Here is a 17,061-nt window from a genome sequence, read left to right as displayed (position 1 = left end):
TTTCACCATTTTGGCCAGGCTGATCTTGAACTCCTGACCTTGTGATCCACCCGCCTTGGCCTCCCAAAGTGCTAGGATTACCGGCATGAGCCACTGTGCCGAGCCTCCTTTTTCTTTGTTTTGTAAAAAATACAGCCCAAACATTCTCTCCTCCGAGAAATCCTTCTTGGCTCCCTCTTCTCACCTAACCCTGGCTGTGGTCAGAGTCTCTCCTCCGAGAAATCTTTCTTGGCTCCCTCTCCTTCTCACCTAACCCTGGCTGTGGTCAGAGTCCCTCTCAGATCAAGTTTCCTTGATCACTATTGCAACCCAGGGGAATGCAAATTTAACCACCCACAGAGGCCAAATAGGCAGGGAACAGTGGGGAGGGCAGAGACTGGCAAACTGGCAAGGGAGAGCCTCTCAAAAATGGCCACCATGGCGCCATCCACCGACACAAAGGAATCTGAGAATAATGTTGCTAAATTGTCCAGTTTATCACAAGAAGCCAGACAACTCGGGTTTTTTGTCACATCCTTCTATTTTCTAAATAATTCAAGATTTTATAAAAACATGTCAGCTAAATAAAACTGGTCTGGAGACCACCAGTTTTCGACTCTATTTGGGATTACCTTGGTTTACCTGCTCCTGTCTTCCTCTAAGGTTTGAGTCCCTTAAATGCAGGAACTCTGTCCCCTCAATGGCTCTCCAGTGCCTGGAACTAACTAGATGCTTAAGAAATGTTGAATGAACTAACAAAGGAGTAACTAGGCCAGCCATAAAGGGTCTCAGGTCAACAAAAAACCCAAAATGCTAAGTCTGAGAAATTCAAAAACTTATAAGCTGTATGATCCTGGACAAGTCATTCCCCCTTCTGGAAACTGTTTCCTCTCTTGGGACAAGGATGATGCAGTCCCTGATGCCTTGCCTACCACGCATGGCTGCTGGAGGATTAAATAACATGAAGTGTTCTTTGTATTAATTCAGCCATTATTGCTGGTTAACAGGGGTGTTTCCCCTTTCCTACGTCTTCACAGTTACCTGCATGGGAGGAGTCATTCTTATGACACCTGTCTCCTTTGTGACTTTGTTGGGGTGAAAAGGGGACAAACACCTATACCAAAATACAGTCATCATCAAGTAGACCTGGAAGTGTTGGCTGCCAGAGCAGATGGGTGAAGAGCACGTGCCTGGGCTCACAGCAGCTCTGGTGTCATTGTTGCTTCTGTGGCAGTACAGGAGGGATCTGCCTTCCAGTGAGGCACATGTGGTCAGTCATCCCTCAAGCAAGAGAGGGGTGTTACCACATGCCACTCTCGACTCTCGCATGCATCTGTTTGTTTGCCTGAGCCTCCATTATGCCAACACAAATCCCCCACACATTTGCGGTTTGCATCCCTTCATATTTATTACACTCTGTCTCCCACTGAACATCCAGGGAAGAAAAAAAATTGCAATGTCAACAAAACTCACTTGTTTTCATGAACAGCATTCTTAATGAGGAGGCACCAACACATGGCAAAATTTCTGAAAATCTAAAGATGGGACTTAGAGTAAAAGAGAGACCTTTTCGTATTTGCATATGTGGCTAAATTGGTGTTGACTGACTTACCACAGAATTTACAGATGGCTCGGTCATGTGCTGAAGTGAATCTACCAGATCAGAGTGTGAAGTCCTTCTCATACCAAATTTTAACAAACCTGGGTCAGATGTTACAATTCCCACTTAGAGAGTATCCAGTTTTCTGTTCCAGAATCAGAAGTTAGCTCAGCCCTATCTGAATTTGAGAAGTAAAGCTGCTCTATACTTTTGGAAAGTCTTTTTCTAGGCTAGAATTATGGTCAATAAGATATTAAACATTTAATATCAAGAAAACTAGCAATGATCAGCTGGACTGAGACAGACCAAATAGGTTATATTATTCAACATCAAAATCTCAAATGATGGAGATGTAACTGAGTGAATACCACTAGTCACCTTCCAGAACACCTGAAAATATAACTGGTTTCTGAAGTTTTCTTCCACATGATTTTGGCAAATCCAAAACAAAGGATGATTTCCGTCTGGCCTTCCAAACCAGTTTACTCCCACCATGTCCAGCAGCGGAGACATCCCCCTTTTTGTGTGTCTTTTTGACACACAAACATGCACTACAAAAGTAGGTTGTGGAGGGCAATATATGCCACCAGGCATGCTACTCCTCCTCTGGACAAGATAACGTACTGGTTAACACAGTGGGCTATGAAATCAAATTGTCGGGGTTCAAATCCATGATCCACCAAAAATTAACACTGTGACTTGGGTATGTCACATGATCTTACTAAGCCTCTGTTTTCTGATCTGCAAAATGAACATAACAATACTAATTATTTCCCAGGATTCATATACTAATTAGGTGGAGGTGTAATCTGCTGAGCACATGTTTAGTATGGTACATAGTCATAAAAGGTTCTTTGCTTGGCCAGGCGTGGTGGCTCACGCCTGTAATCCCAGCACTTTGGGAGATGGAGGCAGGTGGATCACCTGAGGTCAGGAGTTTGAGACCAGCCTGGCCAACATGGCAAAATCCATCTCTACTAAAAATACAAAAATTAGCTGGGCGTGGTGGTGGGTGCCTGTAATCCCAGCTATGCGAGAGGCTGAGGCAGGAGAATCGCTTGAACCCAGGAGGCAGAGGTGCAGTGAGCTGAGATCAAGCCATTGCACTACAGCCTGGGTGACAAAAGTGAAACTCCATCTCAAAAAGAAAAAAAGGTTTTTTGCTTAAGAACCTTTAGATATACAAAGCCTTTTCAGATATACAAAGCTATTTCAGGGGTGAGATACTGCTCATCAGAGCAATCAGAACTACCTTCTACGCAACATCCCTCAGGATTACAGAAAAAAAAAAAACCCAAAAATATCTTTGTAATACTCACAATTCTAAGCAGACAGAAATGTCTAGCTTGTAATAGCTATGCCATTCTACAGCACAACTAATAAATAAGTTGTACCCCCAGCACACTGACTGGACACTGGGCACATAGCTCCTCTCCCAGCATTAACCTCAAATTATGTAAATCAAAAAGAAACCTTCCAAAAATTTTCCTCTTCTCTCTGAGTGGCAGCAGCTGTGCTGCTCCAAGTCTTTTCAGGAATGTCAGCACATTAGTGCCATATAAACAGCTTGTCTTGGTAAGGCAGGGGATGGGGAGCTCTTGGAATGCAATATCTGACTGTTGCAATTCAAAAGGTATGTTTTACTACCATCTTAAAGTAGTAAGACCAAAATGGCATACTTCGAAAACTTTTGAATTGATTTCTTTTCCCTTATTTCCAACAGCTCTGAACCACTGCATGGTTGATATGCATTGCAATATTTATAAGGCACACAATAGGGTCCCATTAAAGCTGTAACTGTTAGTTGATTTTATTTTTATTATCTGCCTCACAACCCTGCCCCTTGTCCAAAATCACTTTGCGTACATTTCTTCCTAGTTTTATAGCAACTTCTGTGTTATTACAGATTCTGGTTCCTACCACTCTTCAATGCAGACCTTTGCAAGGGACATTCAAGGGAGAACTACAGCATCCTACCTGAAACATCTCAGCTAAAAACATTTTAGAATAAATGTCTCCCCACTGACCCTTGTTGCTGCCTATAAAAACACTGCTCAAATAGTCCCCGATGAGACTGATGTCTGAGGTCTCTCAGACATACAGGTATCTGAGGTTTCTGCTTGTGGTTTTTAGTTTTGGCCAAATTTTAGGTATAGTCTAATGACTGCTCTCCAAAGTTCTCCCTTACAGGAAACATACCTAGCTCAATGATGCCAATGGGTTTAAATATTTAAGAATACTGTGGCGGTATTCTTAACAAATACCCATGTGTTCCCCCTACCTCATCTATGTCCTTGGGGCTGTGTGACCATCTGTGGCCAGTGGTGAATGAAGGAGTGAAGGGTTCCACTTCTAGGCCAAGCCATTGAGAGCTCGGTGCCTCCTCAACTTCTATATCCCTGCTACACCAATTTGGGAGATATGTGTTCCAGAAAGAGAAACCACTAGTGGAGGAAGGCTGCTCAACCCTGTCAGACCTCATGTGGGTGAGAAATAAACCTTCGTGTGTTATTAAGCCTCTGGGGTGCTGGGGTATGTCTGCTGCAACAGCAATGAAGCTTACTCTAATACAGCCAACCTGGAATTAATGAGGCTGGCCACTGGGCTTCAGAGTTGTTTCCTGGGGTTGGGGGTGGGAGTGGGGTCATGTCTTTAACCCAGTTATTTAGGAATGTCCTCCTATGGAATTGCCTTTAAGGCCTATTAGGAGCATCACCCAAACCAATTTCATTAACATTATAGTCACCCCTTTCCTTTTTTGGCCCAAAGTGGTTCTGCTCAGTTGGTTAACCTACATTTATGCTATATTTAGCTCCAAACAGATGAGTTTTATCTATTTCTAGGATAAATACTTTGCACAACTGAGATCCTTCAAAAGAATGAACTCTAGAAAGAAATTCCAAAAGTTATTTTCAAGCATGTTGTATGCAATGGACATATTGGAAACTGTGTACAGCTATACAATGTGATGACATTTAAAGGACAAAATTCATTTAGATCTGTACATTTGATTTTCTTTATTAAAAAAAACAACTTCATTTGAGGCATACCAGGACCCAAGTTATATTTTCCATTTTTCCCTGAAGTCAGATCTGGTATAACACTACAACTAATGCCTGCACATGCACCACGTGCCAGGCACCAGGACAAGCATGTTCCACAGCTTGCACTGAATCCTCACGTGAACTTGTGGCCCATTTCTTAACTACATTTTGCAGATGAGGAAACTGAAGTTGGTGGAGAAGCCTTTGTCTAAGGCAGTGTGTCTCAATCTGTTTTTCATTGGCACCTCCTCTAAGGGGCCCTTTTAGACTCTTTTCCCCCCTAATTGCCCAGTGCCAATTTTAATACCATGAATGCACAATGCTGTTTTCATATATGTAAATCTGTGCTTTATACACAAAATAAGTCTATAAAAATCTCCCCAAAACAAATTCACACCTTGAGAGAGGACAGCACTGCTGGTACGAACACACGCTCCACAGCTGCACAGATAAGACAGTGTGGTGGAGTGTGGCTCCAAATCCAGGCTACATGACTATAGGCCCATGTTACAGTCTCTAGACACAGTAATGTTTCTTTATGATTTTGCCCTCCTGCAGTTTTGGCTCCTTAAATACCTTCCCATCATCCTCAGGATATGGCACATCTCCCTTCGATGAGGCCCTCATGATCTGGCCCTTGCTGTCCCCACACTCTGCTCCAACAACAGCGAGCCACATGTATCTGCTTGCAGTAGGCCAGGCTTTTCCTCCCCAGCTTCATTCTTCCACCCTCTTCACCTGGCTGACCGCTGCTTGGGCTTCAAGCTTGGCCCAGGTCCTCCAGGGAGCTTTCCCTGACCTCAACCCCCATTCCAGGTTGGGTTGAAGCCCTTCCTATATGCTGTTATAGCAACTTGGATTTACCCTTCTCCAAATGCTCCCCATACTCTGTTATATTTATTCATCTGCCTCTTCCAATAGACTGTGAGGGCCAGGGGACCTCATCTCTAACTCTCTAGGCCCACCAGGATGCATGGCAAGAACTCTGTAAGCATTGCATAAATAACAGGAAGCTGAAAATGGCTTCAGTGCATATGCAATAGAAACAGCTATATAATTTTTTAAGTAACAGAATGCCTAGCTGAACCTTCTACTCACTTTTTTAGGTCTTCATGGTCCTTTGGACAACCATCCCTTGTTCGGCTTCAGTCCAAGGTTTTGATGGCAGTGACACTGATCCTACTTCTAGGCTCCAGAGTTAAATATAAGACCTAGGCCTGACAAGAGTGTTCCATCCTTTTGACCACCAAACGACTCCAGGGTATGGATAAATGATGTAAGTCAATAATAAGAGATGCCATGTTGGGACTTAAGTGGAACTATTAGAGGAGAAATATTCCCTTTCCACTGGGGTGGAGGCGTATCAGTCTAACATGGCCAGAGGCTGCTCTGTGGAACAGGCAGAGGGCCTGCCTAAGCGAGAAGACCACACAGAGAGCAGATCCCAGAGACTGAGGGCAAGAGAAACACACAGACCAAACCAGCTAAGTCCTGATGTTCCATCTTACAAACCAGCCAGCCCCAATGCTCCTGAACTTCTCAATTCCATGAATCAAACTTTTTTTTTTTTTCCTTGAGCTTAAGGCGTTTTGAAATGGATTTTTGTCAACTGCAACAGAAAAGGGTTCTGGGCAACACAGTGGGTGATGATATTGCCAACTATTTGGCCCACAGCAGGCTTTCAACAAATGTGAGTTCTCATGCTCTTCCTTGGTCAAAGAATGTGGCTCAAAAAGAAAGGACAGTGATAGTACCTACCATACAGCTCTGTTGTGAGAATCACATGAGATGGTGCCACCCGAGTGCTTGGCACAGTGCCTGGCACTCAAAAAGGACTCACTGAAAACATTAGCACTAACACCACTGTACAGTGGGAGACTTGGAAGAAACAGACTTCAGAGACCTTGAGTGTAGTTTTCCACTATTTCATGAACCTATTAAGTTGTAGTATCAACAACTCGGAGAAAACACACTCAAAAATCAGAATAACTGCAAAGGGCCAGTCCTTGGTTGTGGTAGAAACTGCTGCCACAGTGAGCAGGTTTGAACCTCCAGGTGCCAGGCCTGCCTCCTGAAGAAATGATCCAGGTGGTTTTGATCTGCCTCAATGCTCTACTTATGACAAGTCTGTTTGCCAATCATCCAGTCTTACTGTGCCTCAAAAGGCAGAAGAGAAGCACTGTTGTTCTAGCTAAAAAACTGCATTGCCAAAGGGAAACACACGGCTCCTCTGTATTTACCAGTTTTCTATGTGAGCCCCCCAATGCTTCCTTCTTTCGCATTAATAATTTGTAAAAAGTTGGACAGAAAAAAGGTCCTTGTCCCCTCTAGGCTGTATGCTTAGCCAACTCATTCATCCTAACACTAATTTAATTTTACTTTCCTTGCTCTGTAAGAATTTTCTTCTTCACACTCATTTTTTGTGCTACTGGGATTAGGAATCTGGTAAAAGCTCAAGTCCAGACTCTGTTGGATGAAGTTTAAAGCTCTGGTTACTTTAAATGAAGCTTTTGAAGAAATATATGCATACATGTATAATAAACATCATAAAAACATTTCAGACAGGAAATATTAAGATATTATTCAATTCATATTTTCCATTTGGACTCACTGAGTTTTTCAGAAGTATAAACAGTTGTCATTTTCTAAAGGGAAAATACATTTTGAATGGAAGGATTTTAAAGCTGTTTACTACATGACACAGCCCTTCCCTAAAAGAAACCTGAAGTAAATACTCATGTTTTGGCCGGCTGGGTATGGATGCCTGTTTGGCCCCATGGTCCTTCTTGGTCACAGTGATCCATTTTGGGAGGGGGTAGAGGATCCAAAGTGGGCCAGTCAGAAACAATCCGGAGGGTTTTGCTAGAATTGCCAGGTACAAGGTGTTTCTTTATGCTGTGCCAGCTGTGGGACTTCTCTGCTCCCCTGTGGTGACAGCCTGAGACTAAAACCAAACAGTGCTGACTGAGCAGAGCCATGAGACAGGCATGCTGCCCTTGTTAACCTCACCTGATTAGTTAAACTCACACTAGGTGGCCTCTAATTTACCAATGGGCTTCAAACATATTTGCACAACACTTTTTCCTGGAGAAGGGATGACATGCAGGTGAGTCTAGTGTTCCTATGCTCGCCCCAAAATACAACATACTTCATAATCTTGCTGGTCTACAGCACTAAAGGGCTTATGGTTACCGTCAGACGCCTGAGGAAACCTGAGATGACCTCCTTCCTTATTCTCCTGTTCCAGTCAATTAGGAACAGACCCAATCTGCCAGCAGATTCTGTTGCTCCCACCTTCAAAATAGATGTCTACGCAATGAATTATCACCACCTACACCGCTACCCTCATCTGAGACACAATTGTGTCCTTCTTGAACTAGTCCAGTGGTCTCCCCAATGGTCTGTGTTTCTGCCCCCGCTCCTCTTCAGTCTGTATTCAACACAGCAGCCAAGTAGTCTTGAAGTTAAATCACAACATTCTTCTGCACCAAACCCTACTCATCTTCGAGTGAAAGGCAGTGCATTAACAACGGCCCACAAGACTGTGCAGCATGACCCGATCCTGCTCTACCCTGTTTCTTTCCCATACCCTTTTCTGCCACCTTACCCCTGTACTCGTGTCTCAGCCCCACTGACCTCTGGCTCTTCCTGGTACACACCAGGCATGCCCTTGCCTCAGGGCCTTTGCATGTGCTGTTTCCGCTACTTGGAACTTGCCCCAGGTGGAGCCCATTTGGTTCCCTCCTCCTTTAGGTCCTTGCTCAGGTATCATCTCCTTGACCACTCTGAACACTCCTGCTAGGCCCCCATGGGCCCCTCCCCTTTCCAGATTTAGTTTTCTCCATTATCCAGTTACCACCATCTTAGAAATTACATGTTTTAGTTATTTGCTTTGTTTATTGCCTGCCTCCTCCACTAAAACGTAAGCTCCATGATAGTAAGGATTCTTATCTGTTTTACTCACTTTTTCAGAAATCACTTGTGCCTAGAAGACTGGCACACATTATGTGCTCAAAATTGAGTGAATGGAAAGAAGGGAAGGAGAGATGAAAATATGACACCTGTTTCTCACTGGTGAAGCCTGTCAGATGAAGGGCAGAAGCTGCCTACATCGGTCTGAGAGGTGAAGGCACCCAGGCCAACTGAATGGGCTTGATGGTGTTGCTCAGCTGAATTGGCTGAGATGGTCCGGCTGAAAAAACACAACTTCTAAAGAGAGGCTGCAACCTGGCTTCCCATGGGAAGCAGTGAGAGTCCGGATAGCTTACAGTCTGCCATTTTAATCTTACATGTATTAAATACCACATAATATGCTAAATTTTTTCTTATAGCCCAATTTAATTTTCAGTGAAAGACTATGAAAAAAAATTCTAAGGTCAAGAGGAGTTATGTGACTACAACAAAGTAAAGCATCATCTCAGAAAAACTGCAAATGCTATGACTTGTTAACTCATTTTGCTGGTTCTGAAACTAACATTCAAAGTGGACATGGGATTTGGATCTATCTAGCAAGTAGCAGAGCTGGGATTTGAACTTGGATCTCCTTGGTTCTCAAACAAAAACCTCTTTGGTACTAAATCCCAGAAGCTCACCATAAGTGCCTTGACCTCCAAAGTGGATCTGGCCCTGCCATTGTCTAACAGAGACAAGAGGGTCTCCCAGGTGGCAAGACCAGAAACACTTAAGCTACCTCACCTTCCTGAATGCAGAGGCCGTGGGATTCCCCTCCCATGAGCAAAACCTGGCCAGCATCTGGCCCCCATATCTACGCTGTAGGTGCTGCCTGGCTTACCTCCAGTAAACGAGCACAGCAATGAGAAGGATGAGGCACACGAAGGTCAAGGCTGATACCACAATCAGAGGGATGATCCACTCCATCCTCCCTGGAGCAGGGCGGCTTATCATTCCAGAGGTGTTTTTTTCCGCTGCCAAGAGAAATCATCCCAGTTAGAGAACAGAGGTTAGTGGAGGTGGGAGCCAGAATGTGAAGCAGAGTTTTGTTCCAGTTTTGTGTGGTTTCTGGAGAACTGGGCCACTTGCTCTGGGCTGCCCCATGACAGGAGGGGCAATCTGCAGCCCTCACCATCTCCTGCCCCATCCCAACCCACACAGGGCCTCTTCTGTGGGCTGCATTCTGTAATTGGCAGTTATATGGACTTACAGATAGAGCTGAAGGTGTTTTTAGACAGCCGTACAGAAGACACAGACATTCCAGCCTTACCCCAAGAACATGACCGACCCAGAAGAGCCTTTGAAGGTGCTGAGGACGTGTGCTCAAGTCTCAAAGAAGCAAGGGTGGAATGGCTGTCCAAGAGCCTCTCAGGTTCTCTAGTGCAAGGGCAGGAGGGCTGGCATGAGGGGTTTCACTAGGATAACTAGAACTGGCTGTGACTATGACGACCATCTATTCTTTGCTGCTCAGCATCCCTTACTCCTTGCTGTAGGAACAACTACACCCCAATTCTGCTTTGGGAAACCACCTTTCCCTAACAGATATAGTCATGGTGGGACAATCATCGGAGTGTGCGGCTCCCTGCTCTGGTCAACGATGTAGCACTCAAGCCAGGACTATTACGTCTTGCCCTAGAATCTCACCACTGACTCTAAGACTGAACAACAGCACATCCCAGCAGGAGCACCTAGGTGCTTTTGTGTGCGGGCTCCTACCATCCAGATCCCCAGAGATCCTGTTTTTCCTAAAATGCTTCTCTAGTTTGTCCTTTGATCCTATCACCTACCCCAGATCCTTCCAAAAGCTCCTATTTTCTTTCCTGAAGACAGGAAGCCATACCACACCCTATTCCCAGAGCACGTCTGTAACCAGCAGCCACAATCTAGAGGTTAGCAGGGAAAGCTTGCCAAATAGTTCAGGATTCTCGCTGGTCAGCCAATACCTGTTAATCAGGCAGCTCCTTCCTCCACCTCTCCAGGCCCTGAATATCTTCAGAAGTCCCCGGGAGCCTCAGCAGAAGATCCTATCTTCCCTTCCACTGTGGAGAAGATGCCTGGAACATGCCAGGTGGCCCAAATGAAGCCCCGGTTGGGATGCTGGGGCTGGGAAGAGCACAGGTGCACAGAGGCAAGCAGCGAAAAAGCAAAGGTCGTCTGTGACCACAGGGAGAAGCCCCTTAAAAAAATCTAACACTGGCTGCAGGCTGACTCGAGCCCAGCAAGGATTCCTCCTGCACTGCAAAAACGAGGCCAGCGTTCAGCCAGCCCGGAGTGTCCCTCTGCAGGATGGACTAAATGCAGAGCTAATCAGGTTGAGTTTCCAGGTGAGAGAAGGTAGGCTGAGTAGGGAAGAATTGGCTGTGGGAGCAGATTTTTAAAGAGGCGAGACTCTCGAGTCAGGAAGAAGTGTGTTACGATGCGTTTCACTGGATTTCCTCTAATGCATTTTATGTTGACCACCTCCTTTGTTTCAGGCACAGGCCTGTGACGCAGGCAGGACCTGATGTATCCCCAGCTCACAGGTAGAAGACGACAGAGTCAAGTAGGTGCAGCACACTCTGATTAAAAACCACCGCAGAGCACTTTGCCATTTATAAAGTGCCTTCCTAGCTGTGCCTGTCCATTTTCTTAACCCCCTGCTCCATTTTTTCATTAGATAGGATAGATTCTTACCAAGCCCCTACTATGCACAGGCCTGGTGCAAGGGGAGGGGGACACAGCAGTACATCAGACAGTAGCACTGCTGTGCCCATGGGGAGGAATCTTAAATGGGGAGAGGCGGGCACAACCACAAGTAATAATACAATGAATGTGGCACCAGGGGATGCACAGGGGGCCATAGGGGAATAGCTCTCCAAGCCCAGGTCTCCATGAGCTCCCCAACGAAGGCAAGTGTTGAAGGATGAAGGGGAGTTAGTTAGGCAGAGAGTTGGGGAAGAAGGGTGTTCTGGATGGAGACCATCAAATCAGTGGGAGTAAAGAATGAGAGGAAAGGGGACCCAGATGGGGAATTGGAAGGCAGATGAAGCCAGGGCCTTTTAGGCTAAAATAAAGAAACTGATTTTAGTCCTAAGGGCAGTAGATACTACTGCAGGGTTTTAAGCTGAAGCAGACAAAGATCAGGCATGCCTTCTCTCCATCAACATAATGCTTTTATTGCAAAGCTCTGGTGGCTGGCCAGAGAAACCAGAGTTGCAAATAAGAATTTTGTGGGGCCCCCAGAAGGGGGTAGCCCAGCCAGGCAATTATCTGGCTGGTGGTGGGGGGATCTCAAAGACCTGGAAGTCCTGTTAATGGAAAACAATGTTGGGAGGGTTGACGCTATAGGCCACATGTTCAGTTAAAATCAGTATCCACTCTGGGAAGCCCTTGGGTACAGGAGGGACTCTCAGTGTCTTGTTCCTCTCCTCGCTCCTTACAGAACAGGATTCTTGCCTGTGCTGCTACAAAGAATGAAAACTCCATGTCCTATTCATCCCAAACCACAGAAAGGAACTCTTGGCCAAAATAGTCCCTCACACTTATATCCCTAAACAATCACTGGCAATACCACCTCTGTGGTATTTCTATCATTTTTTTTTTTTCCTTTTTTGAAACAGGGTCTCACTCTGTCACTCAGGCTGGAGTGCTTGATCTCAGCTCACTGCAACCTCCGCCTCCCAGGCTCAAGCGATCCTCCCACTGTAGCCCTCCAAGTACCTGGAATTACAGGTATGCGCCACCACGCCCAACCAATTTTTGTATTTTTAGTAGAGACAAGGTTTCACCATGTTGCCCAGCTGCCCTCGAACTCCTGACCTCAAGTGATCCTTCCACCTCAGCCTCCCAAAGTGCTGGGATTATAGGCGTGAGCCACCACGCCTGGCATATTTCAGCCATTCTAAAACCAGTGAAAAATGACCACTCCAGAATTTCTTGGCCTTGGGAAGGGGTTCGGGAGTGACCATCTGTTTGTGTGGATCAATGGCATGTTATATTGTCCCTGAAGCCCCAGGGGTATCTCTCTGTTGGTGATAATGTCTGTCCCCCTCTCCTCCTCTACGGGGTGAGTGTTCAGTTTTCATTGGATTCTAAGAGGGGTCCAGGACCCAGAAAAAGTGAGAACCAACAGCATAGAGAATAAAGGTCCAGAAGACAAGGCTCTTGAGTCACAGCCCAGGTCAGAACTGGCCTCAAACTTGATTTCCACAATGGAGTCATTTCTCCCTCTAACATTTCGTGAAAGTGTGTAATAACTGGCCGGGGGACAGGGTTGGAGGGGGGATTCCCGTAGGGGGTTGGAGCCTATCTGAAATCCCACTGTGGACAGTCTCCAAATGGCAGTTTCTATGGAGGAGCTCTCAGGGTGGCAATAACTTGTAGTGTCAGTGAGAGACTTAAGGAAGTTTTTCTGACAAGTTTCACTCTGACCTTGACTAACGGCAGTTTATTGGCTTGGGTCTTTTACATAAAAGCCAAGCAAAAATAAGAATGCGACTGAATTTCCACGTGGGGCATGATAAAGTTGATTTCATTTTCAAATTCACAGTACTGCTTTGTCTTCCTGGTGCCAGGAACCTAGAATTGGATTCCGTCTCCAGGTGATCAAGTGAAATCTGCTCCTGTCACTTTCCTAAGTAGCCCCTCATGGCCCTCAGGATACCCCTGAGTGGGGAAAGCAAGGCTTTTCAGGAGCAGGGCCTTCCATCCCCAAACCAGCATCATCTCCTGCTGTTCCAGCTACACTCACCCAGTCAGTGACCATGCTGGGCCATGGTCCCACCTCTCTGTCTTTGCCCCTCCCATTCCTACTGTAGGGAGTGCCTTTCCTTTCCTGATGCCAGAATTCATCTTATTGATCCTTCGATCCTGGTTCAAATGCTGCCTTCTCTGTGAGGCTTCCAGAAGCCGCCAGTTTGCACTATCTCTTAAGGGCAGAGCAGAGATTATAGGTTCAAATCCTGGCTCTGCCATTTTCTGTGTAACCTTTAGCCAATAACTTAAACCACTTTGGGCCTGGAGTTCTTCATCTATAAAACAGGATAAAAAGAGCCTACTTCATAGGACTGTTGGGGAATCCAATGAGAAGATACATGTAAGCACCTAGAGGTGTGCCTGGCATCAAGCAAATGCCAAGTGCCACCCCACCATCATCATCTTGTGTTACTCTTACTGCACACATCACACTCAATTATAATCGCTCTTTTGTGACTCTAGGTCCCCAAAGGCAGGGCTGATTTCCATCTATGTATGGAAGAACAGTTACAAAGCTCTGCCTCCTACTAGCTTTGCAACTTTGGGCAACTGACCTAACCTCGCTGTGCCTCAGTCTCCTCCTCTGTAAATGGAAGTAATAATGTTGCATACGGCATTGTGGGGGATGAAGATTGAGTTTTGCATACAAAACACTTAGAATGTTGCTTGGCACCTGTTTAATGTTAACTATTGTGATTACTGTCATCACCACCACCCCAACTTCGGCAACACCATCACCAGCCACCATCCTAGCAGCAGCATCATTACTTATCATCACCACCACTCTCTTCCTCAGCACCCTCACACCATAGCAGGAGATGGTGAGTGCACACTGGTGTTTGCTGAATCTGACTCCTCTCTGTAACATCTGAGTGTATAACATCTGAGTGGCAGTCCTACAGAGCTTCAGATGTGCTGGGTATCAGCACAAAGGGCTGCCTATGATGAGATTGCTAGTAAAGAGCTAGAATCTCAGTTTGCCCTGAGACTAGACTGTATCATACTTCTTTTCTTCCCCCCCTTTTTTTTTTGGTAGAGACATTTTCTTGATATGTTGCCCAGGCTGGTCTCAAACTTCTGGGCTCAAGGGATCCTCCTGCCTCAGCCCCCACTCAAAGTGCTGGGATTACAGGTATGAGACACTGTGCATGGCCCCTGTACTTCTTGCTGTGTCCTTCAGAAGAAATACCCGTCCTGCTCCCTGACTCAATTTGTGGCCCTAATAAAACAGCAAGCTGCCAGGACTACTAGAACACACAAAGTGTGGCACTGAGTATACACCCATCTCATAATAGGCCCTCAGACACCGACAATCCATGAGGCTAAAATTCCCCATGCCTAGGCCTCCAGAGACCAGAACATGCTGTAGGCCTTTCAGTACAACCACAGCAGCATGCCGCAAGGTGGCAATTCTGCACCCCAGACTCAGGCAGACCTGAGTACAAATTCTGACTTAGGCCTTTCCAGCTGTGTGGCTTTGGGTAAATGACTGCCCATCTCTGAGTGTCTGTTCACTCCTGTATCAAAGGGAGACAAATGATAACACTCACCTCTCGGGAGTCCTGAGGATGAAAAAAGATTGTCTGTGTGAAAACAGACTGTAAGTTATGGCTACATAACTTACAGGACCAAATGCAAAATGAAATCATGGGGCCCATTCAAAAGTTATTAAAGAGGTTTGAGAAGGTGACAGTAGAGTATGAGAGAGTATGAAGGCAAGCATAGGCCCTTCTGAGCACAGGGCCTGTGTGAGTGCACAGGCTGCCTGCTCACGAAGCTGCTCTGGATCAGTCAGGCACCAAGCACAGTGCCTGACACAGAGGAGATGCCCAAGAAATATTCATTCTTTTCTTTTGCCCAAGAAATGTTCATTCTTTTCTTTCCTTCAATGGAGCCAAGCAACAATGCTGACAGTATAGTAACACTAGACACTCCCATCTGTCAGGAGCAGCACACTTTTATGCAGAGCTTTGCTGGTGACCTAGCTGCCTCCTGAAGGGTCCAACGGAACTGAGCTGCCCAGTTACTGGGGGTTTGCTTCCTTCCATGATGCCTAAATTGTGACACCAAGATAAGGGCAGGACCTCTGCGTTAACAGAGCTCCTCCTCACCTCCATCTCTGGTTCATCCAGATGATGCAGTTTTCCCAGAAGGACTAGCCCTTCGATTCCTGCCTGACATGGGTTATGAACTGGCAACTCTGGTTTGACACCCCTTCCCAGTAATTATTTTTTAATTGGGAGGTAGCTACCAACATTTAATAAGCAAATAAATTCAGATAAAAATCAGCAATGGTAGCTTCCACTGGAAATGTTCAAGGTTGGCAACAAAAGCCTGAACTCCTACACGGCAAACATCAGTTGGAATCAAGCAGCACACTCCCTTCTGACAGGGTATGTCTCACTGGTTTGCCACAGTCGTCACTACTCCCTAATGTCACACCGGACCAGCTTTCCTCACCCCAATTCCCATTGCCAGCTCACTCTGGCCAGCCTAGTTTCAGTTTGCAAGATGGCACTCTGACCCAGTGAGTCTGCAGAACAACACTAACTCAGGTCTTTTAAAAAGGCCTCAAAATCAAAAGTAAAAATCATGGTTTAATAAACTTATCACAATCCTGATACCACTAACCTGGCTCAAGAGAAGAGGCTCTTTCTGTACAAAGCGGCTTTCTCCAATTCTGTTTATTTTTGAAGAGATTTTATTTTTAGGCCAATTAGAAACTAACCATGCTGTTGCTCTGCCCATATAACATAGTCCATTCTCAGTGCATTTGGATCTGTGTAGAAGATGACAATGAGGAAAGGAGTGTCAACTGATACCCAGTACTTCCCCAGTGGATGTGATGTGCAGGTGAACAGCTACTCAGAGGGTGATGTGAGGCCAGCTAGAGCCCCGACTCAAAGAATGAGCCTGCTCCCAAAGTGTCTTCCCCGTGAAACTTGGAGCAAAATGCTAATGAACCCTCTCTGGGCATATGCAGGAGGAAGGTAAGGTTAACAACCTCCCCACAGCCTTTCTTTCTCTACGTCTTTATTTCAGCACCCAGCAGAATCTGAGTAAAGTGCCTCCATTCTGCTTTTTAAAAAAAATAAAAAAAAAAAAGAAAAGAAAAACAGTTTTCAGTGGCATATGTCATCACTGAATTAATGCTGTTTGCCTTTTACTGGCTTGGCTCTCATCCCAGTAGAAGCAAATAAAAACGGAGTACAATGTACTATAAATGCTACCGGCAGCAATACATCAGATGGACCCATCTGAAATGCCTCCTACCCTCCAGTAAGGGCTCAACTTCTGCTACAGGACAAGAACCCCTCTGGTGTCAAGACTAAAACTAGCTTGGATCCAAGAGGCCTCTATCAGGAGTAGGGAAGAGCAAGATTCTTTAATTTGCAAGGAAGATAAAGAGAAGGACGATCTGCATACTCATAAATTGATAGCCTGTTTCCATCGTGGGGAATTTCACCATATTTGTTCTGAACCATACCACTCATTAAAAACCTCCCAACATCTGTGAATTAAGGTGGCTGCTTAAAAAAAAAAGTGGTAAAAAACACATAACACAAAATTTACCATCTTAACCATTTCTAAGTGTCCCATTCAGTGATGTTGAGTATATTCACACTGTTGTGCAACTGATCTCCAGAACTTTTTCCTCTTGCAAAACAGAAACTCTAGATCCATTAAACAACTCCCCATTTCCCCTTTCATCAGCCTCTGGCAACCACCATTCTCCTTTGTTTCTTTGAGTTT

The 17,061-nt window shown here is 45.4% G+C and overlaps 1 protein-coding gene and 1 long non-coding RNA gene across 4 annotated transcripts in view; one reads left to right on the top strand and one right to left on the bottom strand.

The window, feature by feature from the left end:
* PTPRG (protein tyrosine phosphatase receptor type G) overlaps positions 1–17,061 on the bottom strand; it is a 745,294-nt gene that overhangs the window by 70,066 nt on the left and 658,167 nt on the right. For all 3 annotated transcript variants that reach the window (XM_005547516.5, XM_005547515.5, XM_045384827.3), the window contains one exon: positions 9,416–9,548. In XM_005547516.5, the coding sequence (XP_005547573.3) occupies positions 9,416–9,548 (133 nt within the window). The remainder of the gene's footprint in view (positions 1–9,415; positions 9,549–17,061) is intronic.
* LOC135969740 (uncharacterized) lies at positions 10,554–12,285 on the top strand. The gene is made up of 3 exons (XR_010585158.2): positions 10,554–10,898; positions 11,049–11,116; positions 12,174–12,285. It is a non-coding gene; the product is annotated as an uncharacterized lncRNA (long non-coding RNA).

The sequence above is a fragment of the Macaca fascicularis genome, chromosome 2 (genome assembly GCF_037993035.2).
Source record: "Macaca fascicularis isolate 582-1 chromosome 2, T2T-MFA8v1.1".
In the NCBI taxonomy this organism is placed as follows: domain Eukaryota; kingdom Metazoa; phylum Chordata; class Mammalia; order Primates; family Cercopithecidae; genus Macaca; species Macaca fascicularis.
This window is presented reverse-complemented; position numbering and strand designations above follow the sequence as displayed.